The 13,456-nt window shown below is 36.3% G+C and overlaps 1 protein-coding gene across 1 annotated transcript; it reads right to left on the reverse strand.

The window, feature by feature from the left end:
* Window positions 1-1,410: 1,410 nt before the first annotated feature.
* LOC112805868 (protein FAR1-RELATED SEQUENCE 5-like) lies at window positions 1,411-4,446 on the reverse strand. The gene is made up of 6 exons (XM_025848191.1): window positions 4,252-4,446; window positions 3,177-4,085; window positions 2,667-3,128; window positions 2,365-2,505; window positions 2,180-2,260; window positions 1,411-1,479 (listed from the first exon to the last, which is right to left on the reverse strand). Exons 1-6 carry the CDS (start codon window positions 4,444-4,446, stop codon window positions 1,411-1,413), a joined length of 1,857 nt encoding a protein of 618 aa, XP_025703976.1.
* Between the last annotated feature and the right edge of the window lie 9,010 nt (window positions 4,447-13,456).

A 13,456-nucleotide genomic window follows, 5' to 3' on the forward strand; every position in this document is an offset into this window, starting at 1 on the left:
TGAGGTGAGCATTATGGAAACTTCTCAAACTTGAGTATTCTATCTCCGAGGTACTCAAACAGATCACCACGAACTTAAATCTATATTCTCCTTTGTATTCAAGAATCACGAATTACACATGCTTTTATTCGAATAACTCAACAAGTCCGTTTCAGAGTGCATTCAAACACACACTATCATCTTCTTTCTTGCTATATTTTACATTCATTCCATCCCCGTTGGAACTTCCAAGCCCATCGGTTTTCGTAGACCTTCACAGTTTCTGTTTAAGACAATACAATAAGAAAGAATGAATTAGGCAAAACCGACCCGAAACAATTAATAACACAAGCTTGTTGTTGTAGTGTCCCCGTGAATTAACTATATATGTTGCTTCTATAATTCCTTAATGACCTTCATATGCTTAATATAAATTTAAACACTAGGTTGTTGTTGTACTGTCATTGTAAATGCACTATATCGGATGCTTCTATAACTGCTTAATGAGATTCCTATGCGTTAGAAAAATTGATCACATCTTTAATTTTTTTTGCAAGAGGCGACTGACGGTTTTGGTTGACTACATGGTTGAGTTGCATGTTCAAATGGCTGTATGAATCAAGTAATTATAATGTTGCAGTCTTTGCTTTCTTGAACTGTCTTCACATATACTTTTCTTATAGTCGTTGTTAATTAATTTTTAATATCAGGTCATAATAGTCTACAATGTTACGGATGCCAGATGAAAACATTTTAAAAATATTCAGGCAGAAATCCCAGGAAGCAAAACCCTGCCTATCAAAGTCATGCTGTAGTCAAATAGCTGATAACATAGAAAGATTCGCTATTGTTCAACTTAAAGGAAATGTCTGCAGGGTTTCAAATATTTATTGTTCCTAATGTTAAATTCTGTTAATATGTAAGACTAACAACTTCAAAATGTTATTGTTCCTAATAATCGAAACTATGATATGCGCGAATATGTGTTTGTGTTTACGATTTTCTGCTTCATATATAATAGATTCATGACACATATATATTTGAAACTGCTTTCATATACAGGGTGCCATTTCCCCTTAAAAAAATTTCCAATGAATATAGAAAATCCATAATAATAAAATAGATTCACAACCTCAGTAACAAAAGAGATTTGCAACCATCGATGAACAATTCAACCTTGGAGACTACAAGCCATTCAATCTAATAATTTGGTTGGTAAATCAAATGCACTAAGAAGGGAAAAAAATCCATTAACACAGCTCTAATTTATCAACTGTATTGCATAACCACAATGGTAGGAAGTCCTTACCCCAAATGCAACCACAATTAACTACAACTAAAATACAGCAATGTAAGCAAAACACATGCATATTATTGAACATGATTGTCATCATAATGGACTAAGTAGGAAAAAAATCAATTTACACAACTCTAATTGATCAACTGAATTGCATAATCACAATGGTAGCAACTCCTTACCCAAAAGTCAACCACAATTAACTGCAACGAGAATACAACAATGTAAGCAAATCACATACATATTATTGAACATAATTATCATCCTAATGGACATATTCACATTTAACGTAAATAACTACAAATTAAAACTCCTCAATACCAAGCAATGACAAATACATTGCGGTCAGTAAATCAGGATAGATCATGCTTTTAGAACCAATTATATTTGCATTGCACTAAATTCAGAAGACTAATTCCTTCAAATGGTCAAAGTGTCCTATGCATCGACGCGAAAAATACCATGTACGATCCTTGTTTTTTGCCACAAGGCAGTGACGATGGTAACGAATCTCAGACATCGATCTGCACATGTGGTGTGTCACATTTCTCATCAATGACATCATTAACGCATTCATAGTTTGTGAATGAATGTCTCTTGTCCTGCTGTGACTCCTTTACCGTCTTATGACATCATAATCTCCAATCAGAAACCATAATCATGCATAAAACCATAATGGTCATTCATCGCAAAGTGGTTAAGAGGAGTTTTACACATCACACCTGTGTTAACAAGTAGAGATTTTTATTGAAAAAACCATTCATGGACGCGACGTCAATGGATTCACTGCTTTCATGGAGGCTCCGCTGTTTTATAATTTTTTTTAAACAAGAAGAACGAGATCTTCATTAATTTACCCAGTTCATGACACAGAAATTAGAGGTTTAGATTAAAAAAAATTACCTCATCAAAAGTGTTGTCTTTACCCTTCCGGTTCCTCATACCCATCGCCGTAAAATTCCTTGTTCTACCCTTTTTAAAAGGCTGCGCAAATAGAGGAACATTCACATAGTTTAATGGTTTTTAAAGGGATACACACAGAAAAAGATTTTCACAGCAGGAGCCTAGTTAGAATAAACAAATCGTACCTTGGTCTTAGGTCCTGAGTGGTGTTTGGACTTAACTAAGATCGACCTCGAAGAATTAGCAAACCTTTCTGGACTAAAACCTGAGTCCTTGGCTGATGCATTGTCGTCTGATCGATCGCGAGGGTTACCTTCCACACTATGCTACATCATATCTAGACAGCGCTTGTAGTAATGACCGTACTTGTGGCAATTAGAGCATGCTCTCTTCTTCCTCCAAGAAGACCTCTTGGAAGGGGCTCCTTTGCTTTTGACAATAAAGGGATCGTTGATGCCTTCCACGTTAACATTAGGAGTTGACTTGCCTTGTTTGCGTGACTGCAGGCGGTAACTAAATTGACAAGTTCAGACTGGACTTCATCAAAGTCTGCAAGATCCTTACAAGCAATATCACACAGCTTGTTGCAATTCGATGCCAATGCACCAACTCGAAACTTTAAGACCCTTTCGATGTCATCATTCACAGGCATTTCTGTGCTAATAAATTCATTCTTTGTATTCTTTGTCCACCTTTTGTAGATCAACGAATCTGGAAACTCAAGTATGTTTTCGAACTTCATGGCACAGAAGACATGACTACACAGAATACCACGTGATTCAAACAGCTTGCACGAGCACGAGAACAAATTCTTACCTCTATCGACTTCCACTTGTCGATCTTTGGCCGGGTCTCCGAGAGCAGTCACACTGAACTCGACCTTGTCCAAGGTTATGCTTAGTACCTTGATATTCAAAGCCCTTGCCCTCTGAATCTCATTACGAATTTCCTTGAAAATGTTTCACGTGAAATAACATGATGCAGATCTTTCATATACCTCCAACAAGGTAATTATCACTGGCTCTGAGAATTGAGACTTAAAGTCAGCTATTAATTCGTTGTTTCTATACTCCTTTAAGGCCCTATCCAGGTTATGCATGAAGTCAATGAGGGTGTTCTTGCGATTAACATAAAATCTGATGAGAGAATTTATACCTTCGCACTGTGATGTCGTCCTTATGTAACCGAAAAACTTATCCTGGAGGAAACAATGGGACCACATCGCACGAGTTTCGTACGTCTTTTCCATCCAGGTACTCCCAACAAGGTTGTGCTTATCCAAAATGGCTGCCCATCTCCGATCAAAGTCTCTCTGGTCATTGTTGTCGTATATAAGACATTTAAAATCGCGCAGGAAATTAGGATTCTTTATATTTTCACATGAATTTCTTTGCAGATGCCATCCGCATAACCGATGGGTCGCATCAGGAAGAACATTCTTGATTGCATCTCGCATGGCAAGGTCTCCGTCAGTTATTACAGCTTTAGGACTTTTCCCACCCATCGCTTTAACAAAAGTTTCCAACAACCACTTATACATCTCTGTGGTTTCGTCAGATAGTAGGCCGGAGCCGAAGATAACAGTCTGCCCGTGATGATTGCATCCGGAGAAAATGACCAAAGGCTTGTTGTATTTATTCTTCTTGTAGGTTGAATCAAAGGCAACAATATCTCCAAAGCAGTGATAGTTGATAATTGACTGCCCATCTGCCCAAAAAATATGCTCGAGCCTTTTGTCACTAGTGAACGTATACTTTCCAAAGAACAGCGGATCGTTGTTTGACTTGCCAATCAAATAGTTTATTGCCGCATTGACATCCCCGTTTTTAACTTTCGACCGACGATAACGATCAATGTGGTTGTACAAATCTTTGCGTGTGAAGCCAGCATGATGATATCCACCCTTCTAGAACGCAATATACCCCATAATATGGCAGGTCTTGACACCAAAATTATGAAGATTTTCCACTTGGACTTTATCAGTGACAGTGAGACGACGATTGGCCGGAACCAGATGCGCAAATTGGGGGTGGCGTCAGATCGTGGTTGTGAGATTCCACAAAACATGATACCTTCCATATACCGTAGCCATAGTCAAGCTTTACCCTAAGCTGAGCTGGACACTTGGTTCGCGTTAGTGACCTTGCCTCCCTTGATCTATCATCTAGATCAAGATACCTCATATTCCTCCACCCCTCTTTGTTGCAAACAAGTTGCCTGCTAATGATTCTACCTTGATTATCCCTAACCACGTCGTCCTTCCTCATTACAAATCCATGCCAACAAGAATAAGCGTTATAAAATTGGCAAGCCTCATCCCTGTCCTAAACTCCAGGTTCTAAATATCCTCCACCATTAAATCTGCTATTCTTTTTACACCACAGACTTCTTCACTCTTGCTAGTAGAATCCAGCGAATCCACATCGTCGTCTTCAGCATCATCTTCTGCATTCGATTGATAATAGAAATCATCACCCAAATCATTATCAAAATCATTCTTCACATCATCCTCGTTTATGGACATAATTTAACCCCTACCATAATTTTACCCAAAAATGTCAATAAACAGATCCAAAAGCAGCAACTACGGGAAGCTAAACTAAGCTGCATGTAAAATTAAATGAACCAAAACCAATTAAACTAACCCAATTGTTTTCGACCCCAGTATAAGGTTTTAATTTCAATTCCCCAAACCTAGCCACAGCATAGAACTGGATAATGTTACTTAATTTTCAAATTCCAGAATAGCAACCCAATACCCTAAACAGTGAACCGTTTAAAAGGCATAGACTATCATCCAAATTAAACTAATCTGGATTAACAAAAAAACTTAATCGAACATACCTTGATGACAACCAAAGTTTGAGCTTGAACGGATAAAAAATGCACTCTCGGAGGGAGGTGACCTTGCCGAATTGGACGCACCTAATTCGAAGCCAGCCGAAAAATGAATGTTGGTAAACCAGCTTCAAGCAGCCATAGTTTCAGATCAAGCAGAAGTTCAGCTACAAATTTCTCTACCGGAACCACATCAGTTTAGCGTTTGCCCTCTCCTCAGTTGACGTCGACCCCAATCCGACGGAACCAAAGCACCAGTTCCGAAACCTGTTACTCGAACGAGATCATTCTTGCTAAATGGACACTGGGTATAGAACGAAGGTGAAAAAATCAAACGGGGTTGGGTAGTGGGTTCTAGAATAACAACTTTCAGGGTTGGGTAGTGGGTATAGAACGAAGGAGAAAAAACCATGGGTAGTGGGTTCTATGCGTTTTCCAAGTTCTGAGACATGCATGTTGAATTTTAGGAAGAGATGGAGGGTATTTTTTAAACTGAAAAACAAGTTAGAGATTACAAATTATAATTGCAAATGTTCCCTAATACACTATACAGTATATGTATACAATAATTAATGTAGTATTTGTTATGGTATATGTTCATTAAAGGCTTTTGCTATAACCAATGAATGCATTAATGAAAGGTTGAAAATTTTTTTGATCAATGGCTCAGATGATGACACATATGCAAGGGTAATTTACCCACAAAATTAGCATGGGTTTGGAAGAAATCACCTTATATATAAATATATACGTTATTTAATTTTTTTTATTGGTTGTTACACACTCAACCCAAGCGGAGAAATTTAAACAAGACATCATACAGAAATTAATTGCTCTCCTTCAGCATTTTAGAGAGAACGTTCTCGATGATTTTTAAAATAATCTACCACAAGTATACATTCTCCTATTGCAATTTATCTTAATGCTATCATGTAATAAATCACCATTTTACTATTAAGATCATAGTTATCAAAACCGAACCGATAATTGACTCGGTCATATGACTGGGTCATTGGGTTACTGGTTCAACCAGTGGGTTACTGATTTACCCAGTTGACCCGTGTCATAATTAAATAAAAATATAAAATTATAAAAATAAAAATAAAAAAATTTAAATGCATGTTTTCAAAAAATATATTAATCATTAATCAAATATCAATTCTTAGATAATATTTATGGTGCAAAAATAGTTAATAAATTAGTCACTAGTATAAAATATTTTCTCAATTTAAATGAACGAGAGAAAACAAAATATAACACAATCAATATCAATAATATGTTTGTATATTAGCTATTGTTATTTGTTTGGTATCCATGTCAATTCATGTTTAAAAGGATAAAAAAATAAAAATTCATTTATGATTATTATATATTTAATTTTTGTCATAAGAATTATGAAGATGCTTGATGGCATAGCGGCAAGGGGCTGCGTTTTTGGAAATTGATGTGAAAGGGAGCTCTTACTGTGGTTCAACGGTGCGTATGTGTACCGTGGATCCGCGCAGGTTTGATGCGGTCTGGAATTCGAACCGGTCAATTTTTAATAGATTTAACCACTATTGGCCGATTCAATTGCATGTTCAGTTTAACTCACTAACTAAACCAGCCAAGTCACTAGTTTACTAGTTTTTCGATCGTACTGATCGGTCCGATCCGATTCTGATAATTATGATTAAGATACCTACTCCACAATAACCATTTAATGCACATAACCCAACCACCTGGATGTATCACTTTAATAATGAAGTAAGTAATACATTATATCATATTCTTAAAGTTCATTCTTGACACCAATATGTCCACCAAATATTGTTGTTCAGGTCATTTGATTTCATGCTTGTCTTGTTTGATATTTGTTCTTATCTTTATGTATCACCACTATTGTAATATGTAGTTTAATTTATTTTTAATATATATTTAAATTTTATTATATATTTATATTAATAATTAATTTTAATGTATGCGTAATATAATGGTTATTTTGGTAGTTGTTCAGTGAAAAGTATTTATAAATTTGATTAATTAATATTATTAATATTATTGATATTATTGTTAATATTATTATTAATATTAATAAACGGTCACTAACCGTTTAATACCATTTAGTTGAAGAGACACAACTTTTTAAGGATTGTATATATTTAAAATATTGTGTCTATTGGCTAGAAGGACACAACTCTTTAAGAATTGTGTAGGTTCAAAATATTGTATCTATTGACAATAGAAAAGACAACCATTTGTATACGTAACTAATCATAATTGTTACGTACAATATGTATAAATAAGTTTTTGTCCACTATTTCAGAATGTGAAGTACTAAGTGTATATTTTAATTAACTATTAAAAAATTTTCTTTATTCAAGAGAGTTGATAATTTTTTACTATTGCTAATTAAGAAATTCTTAAGTTTCATTGTATTCTAGAAGAGCATTGTCATCAACCTTATACTAACTAAGTGTGAAGACAAATATCTCTCTAAAAAAACGATCTAATCGTGCTTTGAAACCACTACACAAATATAAAATTTTGTTATCTTCTCATATTAATATACCAACATTCAGTGCACCCAAAAAAATCTGGAATTATTAGACAACTATAAAATAATTAATCATTAAGACAAAGTATGCAGTTACTCCATGGTATTAGATCCTCAATTCCTCATGTAGCGCCAGATTTTAGTATCTTCGGCAAATAGTCCAAACGGAAAATCGCACCTGAACTGCTGAACCTAACATTTTGAAAATTCTGACACAAAGCGTACAAGTTTAAACAAATAATAATATCTGGCCACGTAGCTTCACACCAACGCCATTATATGTGTTTCTTTCACTTTAGTCAAACACTCTTAATCTCAAGTAATTAGTAGCTTAATACGCTATCACGTTTTTATTGGTTTCGAAATGAGTAAACCAACAAAAATGCATCACTATCGGGAATTCACGAATTTCTTCCATGTGAGTTTTTTTTTTTTCTTTAATCCTCTATCCAACACGTAATTAAACTATTTACTATTCATTTTAGGGTCTTACTAACAGTAATATATGTCTTACAGACATATTTTAAGAATACTGTAAATAAAGAGAAGCAGCTAAGATTGAGAAGCTTTTAGATTACGTTACTATTTAATTATTTATCAAAATAATTTGTTGAAATTATTACATATTGTAATATTATTACATATTATTACAAGAATTACTAAAATAAAGATGTTAATCAAATTAAAAACTAATAAAAGCCCTATACTTTGGAGGAACTTAAAATTATAAGATTTATAATGTTTTGGAGAGTTGACTAAAATCTTTAAAATCTCTATCATGCGAATAGTAGAGTTCGTAAATGATTGTTATTAAGTGTACGCTAAATTCAATCATTAAAATTAGTTATTAATATATATAATATTAAAATATAAAATAATAATAAAAAATAAATTAAATTATATATATTTTTATATACATAAATATATTAATTTTTATCGTAGAAATAATATTTTTGTTATATATTACCTTAGATCCCGAGAATTTAGGCTTCTCCAAATCCTGCTAAACTTCTTTCCTTTCGTGCGAGTTATCAACTGGAACCACATCTACACTTTAATTTCTTTCGGTATCTTTGACGTGATAATATCACCCACCTATGAAAATGATCACAAATTTATGCAAAATTAGCATTAATAATGGAGAGAGTAAGAAAATATATATCTAATAATCTATTCTATATCCATTCGTAATCGTAGGGGAATATGTTGGGAGGCAGGAAAATTTGTGATAATTTAATAATTTATAAGAATGATGCGACTTCTTTGATCATTCTAGCAAGATAAGTAATTTTCTCTTTTTAGTTTTACGTTATTTTCCCCCAAGATATATTCTTACAAACAATATTACTATACATAGGAGCTTATAATAAAAGTTTAATTTTATGTAAGTTTTTAGTAGAAGTGATTAGTAATGCTGAAGTTATCGATAACTGACTAACCGTAAATGTTCTTGTAGTGTTTACTACTCAAATCCTCACTACTAGACAATTTCTATAACTTTTTTAAATGAAATTGTAAGTAACATTACATATTTAAATGTATTTTTTAAATATATATATATCTGAAGCTTATCTAGAACTAGATGGTTGGGTTTAAATGAGAGGCCCAAACGTTATAGGAAAGTGGTCTCCCACTTACTTTATATTTGGAAACCGTCGTCCGAATTGTGTATGTGAAAGAATGGCCGGGGGAGAGGGATAATATCTGCAAAGATACTCCGATGCCTAAGTTAGCAAGGGATTAAATAGGTTTGAGTATATTGAAACTTAGTTTTACCTGAGTGTGTTAATGTATTTATAGGTGATGAACCAATAACCAGCGTTGAAGTAGTTCCACTTCTGATAGTGGATAACTGTCCCTTTATCTTAGGGTTGTTCAGATATCTCTTCCAGAAGTGGGTGAGAGATTTAAGCAGGCAGTTACTTATTTGAATAAGTGTCATCTGCCAGCTCATGTCGAATCTGACCTCTTCAAGAGGTCGGGTGGATCAGTGAAGGCCACACAACCCTCAAGACCTTAATTCAAAGAGGTTACATATCACATACCAACTAAGAATGTATTGATCAAGAGGATTAGGAGAGAAAAGTTTCAAACTAAATTTCATGACTCCTTTCTCAAGTTCATCATGAAATTCAAGTAGATCCAATTTCTCTCTCGATAGTAATTGGATCTATGAAGCACAAAAACTCTCTCTAAAGCAACAATAAAAGAATAATTGAAGATGAAGAATGAAAATAAATCAACCTATTTGAATTGCAATAGAGCTCTCTTTCCCAATGGAAAGAGTTAGTAATTTATAACTAAAATATTTACAAAGTAAGAAAGTGAAAAAGAAGAGAAATGTGGAGAGAGGGTCTGAAGACCACTCCAAAATGTGTTTCCAGCCAAGAGTCCCTCTCTATCATGAATTAAAGCCTATTTATAAGCTAGCCTAAATTACAAATTCAAATGAAATTGAAAACAAATTACAATAAAATGAAAATGAGCTAATTCTAGATGATTCTTGTGGTCTTGATTGGTTGACAATTGTGGCTTGCTTGCTTGATGTTAGAGTGGACTTGGAATGAATTTGATTGAGCAAAAGTGACTTGGTTTGAGTGAGGGTAACGTTAACGTTGTTAACGCTACCAAAAATTTTGCTCACAAGCTCACGTAGCATTTCCCCTTAGCGCTAACGCTTGTGCACTTGCGCATACGCGTCGCCCACGCTTGCGCGTCGATACTACTTTTAGCACTTGTCACACGTATGCCTTCCCCATGCATGCGCGTCATCATTGTTTTTGGCGCTTGTCACGCATACACTTCACCCATGCGTGCACGTGGCCTTCATCGCTGGCGTGCTTGGCGTAACGCTAGCGTTAACAGTGCTAGGATCTTTTGTTAAGTGTTTTTGGGGCTTAAAGATGCCTATTGTTTGTGCTCCAATTTCGTGCCCACTATAGACTATTATACATCGTTGAAAAACTCTAAATGTCAGATTTCCAACGCAACTGGAAGTACATCAATTGGACCTCTGTAGCTCAATATATGGTCCTTTGAAAAAGACAGGGTAATGTTGTCAAGGGTTGCAGGCGCTTTTGAGGGCAGCGCTCTGCCAGCGCCCAAACTGGTTATTGTTAAAAATGCCAACTTATGAAGCCCAAAATAAATTTCCACCCCATACTATTATATATTTTTGGAAATCTCTGGATGTCTACTTTTCAATTCCTTTAAAAGGGCATCATTTGAAGCTTTACAGCTCGACTGATACCCCATGGAATGTGAAGAGGTCAGCTGGCCTTATTACAAGTTGATACTATGTTCATCTTTATACTTTCGGGGTAAGTTTTCTCCCTTAGATTTAGTGTCTATCATGTAGTGCCATATATGCTTGGAAAGCTCTAGATTCCTACTTTTCAATACCACTGGAATCACCTCATTTGGAGCTTTGTAGCTCAAGTTATGCTCCCTTAAAATGACAAGGTCAGATTGCCAAGGGTCATAGGCGTTGTTGGGATGGCGCTGGTGCTAATGGCGCTGAAGCATGCTTGCCAGTTAGGCCCCTGGCGCTTTTGGAAAGGGCGCTAACGCCAATAGCGCTTTCACCATTACTCCTTGCTAGCGCTTGTTTTGTGCTTTTTTGCTTTTTTTCCATCATTTTCTACAAAATAAATTAAATCAAAGAGATGAAAGTAATCTATGATTTAAGCACAAAACACTTAATAATTAAGCATGATTACTTAAGTTTTAATATGAAAAAGCATAGCAAAACACAACATGATGCCCATGCATCAGTTCTCCTAGATGAGGTGCAAGCACCTTATTCATCAGCCTTTGGTATGTAGTCCCTGCATTTTTTAATCCAAATGGCATGACCACATAGCAATAATTTGCTCCGGGCGTGATGAATGACGTCTTCTCTTGGTCTAGCTTGTACATCAAGATTTGGTTATATCCCGAGTAAGCATGCATGAATGACAAGTATTGATACCCCGAGTTGGAATCTACTAGGGTATCAATATTTGGTAAAGGATATGGGTCCTTAGGGCATGCCTTGTTTAGGTCGGTGTAGTCGACGCACATCTTCCATTTTTCATTCTGTTTCTTGACCAATACCACGTTTGCCAGCCAGGCCGAGTATTTGACTTCTCTAATGAAGCTTGCTTCAAACAGGGCTTGTACTTGCTCTTCGACCACTTGAGCCCGTTCAGATCCTAACTTCTGTCTTCTTTGTTGGATAGGTCGGGATCCTGGATGAACAGCCAATCTATGTGACATAAGCTCAGGATCTATCCCAGGCATGTCGGAAGCTTTCCAGGCGAAGAGATCGAAATTTTCTTGTAGGAACTGTGTCAGCTTCTGCTTCAGATCTTCTGTTAGATTAGCTCCTATGTTGGTATTCTTTCTGACCTCTTGCCTGATCTATACCTCTTCAGTCTTTCCTCCGGACTATGGTCGTAGCTCTTCCTTAACTCGGACTCCTCTGAACTCAATGGTATTGACTTCCTTGCCTTTACCTCTTAGGTTCAGGATTTCATTGTAACATTTTTTCGCCAACTTCTGATCTCCTCTGATAGTGGCAATCCCTTTTGGTGTTGGAAATTTCATACAGAGATGGGGGTAGAAACCACTGCTACGAGCCAATTTAGGATTGTTCTGCCTATTAGGGCATTGTAGGCAGAAGCTACATCAATGACAATAAAGTCGATGCTTAATGTCTTGGATTTATTCCCTTTTCAAAAGTTGTGTGTAGGAGAATGAAACCCAGCGGCCTAATGGGAGTATCCCTTAGTTTGAAGAGAGTGTCTGGGTAAGCTTTTAGTTCTTTTTCGTCCAATCCCAGCTTATCAAATGCTGGTTTGAATAAAATGTCAGTTGAGTTCCCTTGATCTACCAGAGTTCTATATAGATGAGCATTGGCGAGAATCATAGTGATTACTACCAGGTCGTCATGCCCGGAAATAATACCCTGTCCGTCCTCCTTGGTTAAAGAGATGGTGGGGAGGTCGGACACTTCGCTCCCGACTTGATAGACTTCCTTCAAATGCCTTTTGTGAGATGATTTGGTCAACCCTCCTCTCGCAAATCCCCCCAATATCATATGGATATGTTGTTCTGGGGTTTGCGGGGGTGGACTTCTTCATCCATGACCTTCATCATCTCTTTTTCTTTTTCCATGATTGTCCGACCTTTCCATGAGATATCTATCTAGCCGGCCTTATTTGACAAGCTTTTCTATCACATTTTTTAGGTCATAGCAATCACTAGTAGAGTGTCCATACAGTTTATGGTATTCAGAGTATTCATTGCGACTTCCCCCTTTTTGTTCTTAACGGGTCGCGGGGGAGGAAGCTTTTCAGTGTGATAAATTTTCATGTATACGTCGACTAGGAAAACTCGCAGGGGAGTGTAAGAGTGATATCTCCTAGATCTTTCAGTTCCGACTTCTTCCTTTTTATTAGACTCCTTCTCTTTTTCTTTTGATTGGTGGGGATGCCTTATCCGCCAACTTAATTCTCATAACCTAACTTTTTTCTCCATGTTGATGTACCTCTCAACTCGTTCTTGTACATCACTTAAAGAAGTCGGGTGTCTCTTTGAGATGGACTGGGAGAAGGGTCCTACTCGGAGTCCGTTGACTAGACCCATTATTATTGCTTCAGTAGGTAAGTCCTAGATTTCCAAGCACGCTTTATTGAACCTTTCCATGTAGTGTCTCAATAGTTTTCCGACTTCTTGTTTCACTCCTAATAGGTTGGGTGCCTACTTGGCTTTGTCCTTCTGGATTGAGAAGCGCGCGAGAAACATGCGTGAGAGGTCGTCGAAGCTAGTTACCGACCTGGGGGGAGGATGTCAAACCACTTCATGGCCGCCTTTGTTATAGTTGTCAGAAAAGCCTTACAATGAGTGGCATCCGACGCGTC

Source organism: Arachis hypogaea, chromosome 6, assembly GCF_003086295.3.
Source record: "Arachis hypogaea cultivar Tifrunner chromosome 6, arahy.Tifrunner.gnm2.J5K5, whole genome shotgun sequence".
Taxonomy (NCBI): domain Eukaryota; kingdom Viridiplantae; phylum Streptophyta; class Magnoliopsida; order Fabales; family Fabaceae; genus Arachis; species Arachis hypogaea.

Coding starts and splice junctions, on each gene's coding strand:
- LOC112805868 (XM_025848191.1), bottom strand. CDS start 4,446: ATGAGGAAGGACGACGTGGTTAGGGATAATCAAGGTAGAATCATTAGC. Junction 3,129..3,176: donor TGATAATTACCTTGTTGGAG/GTATATGAAAGA, acceptor AACATTTTCAAG/GAAATTCGTAATGAGATTCA. Junction 1,480..2,179: donor AAGACAACACTTTTGATGAG/GTAATTTTTTTT, acceptor TTCTCGTTGCAG/TTAATTGTGGTTGACTTTTG.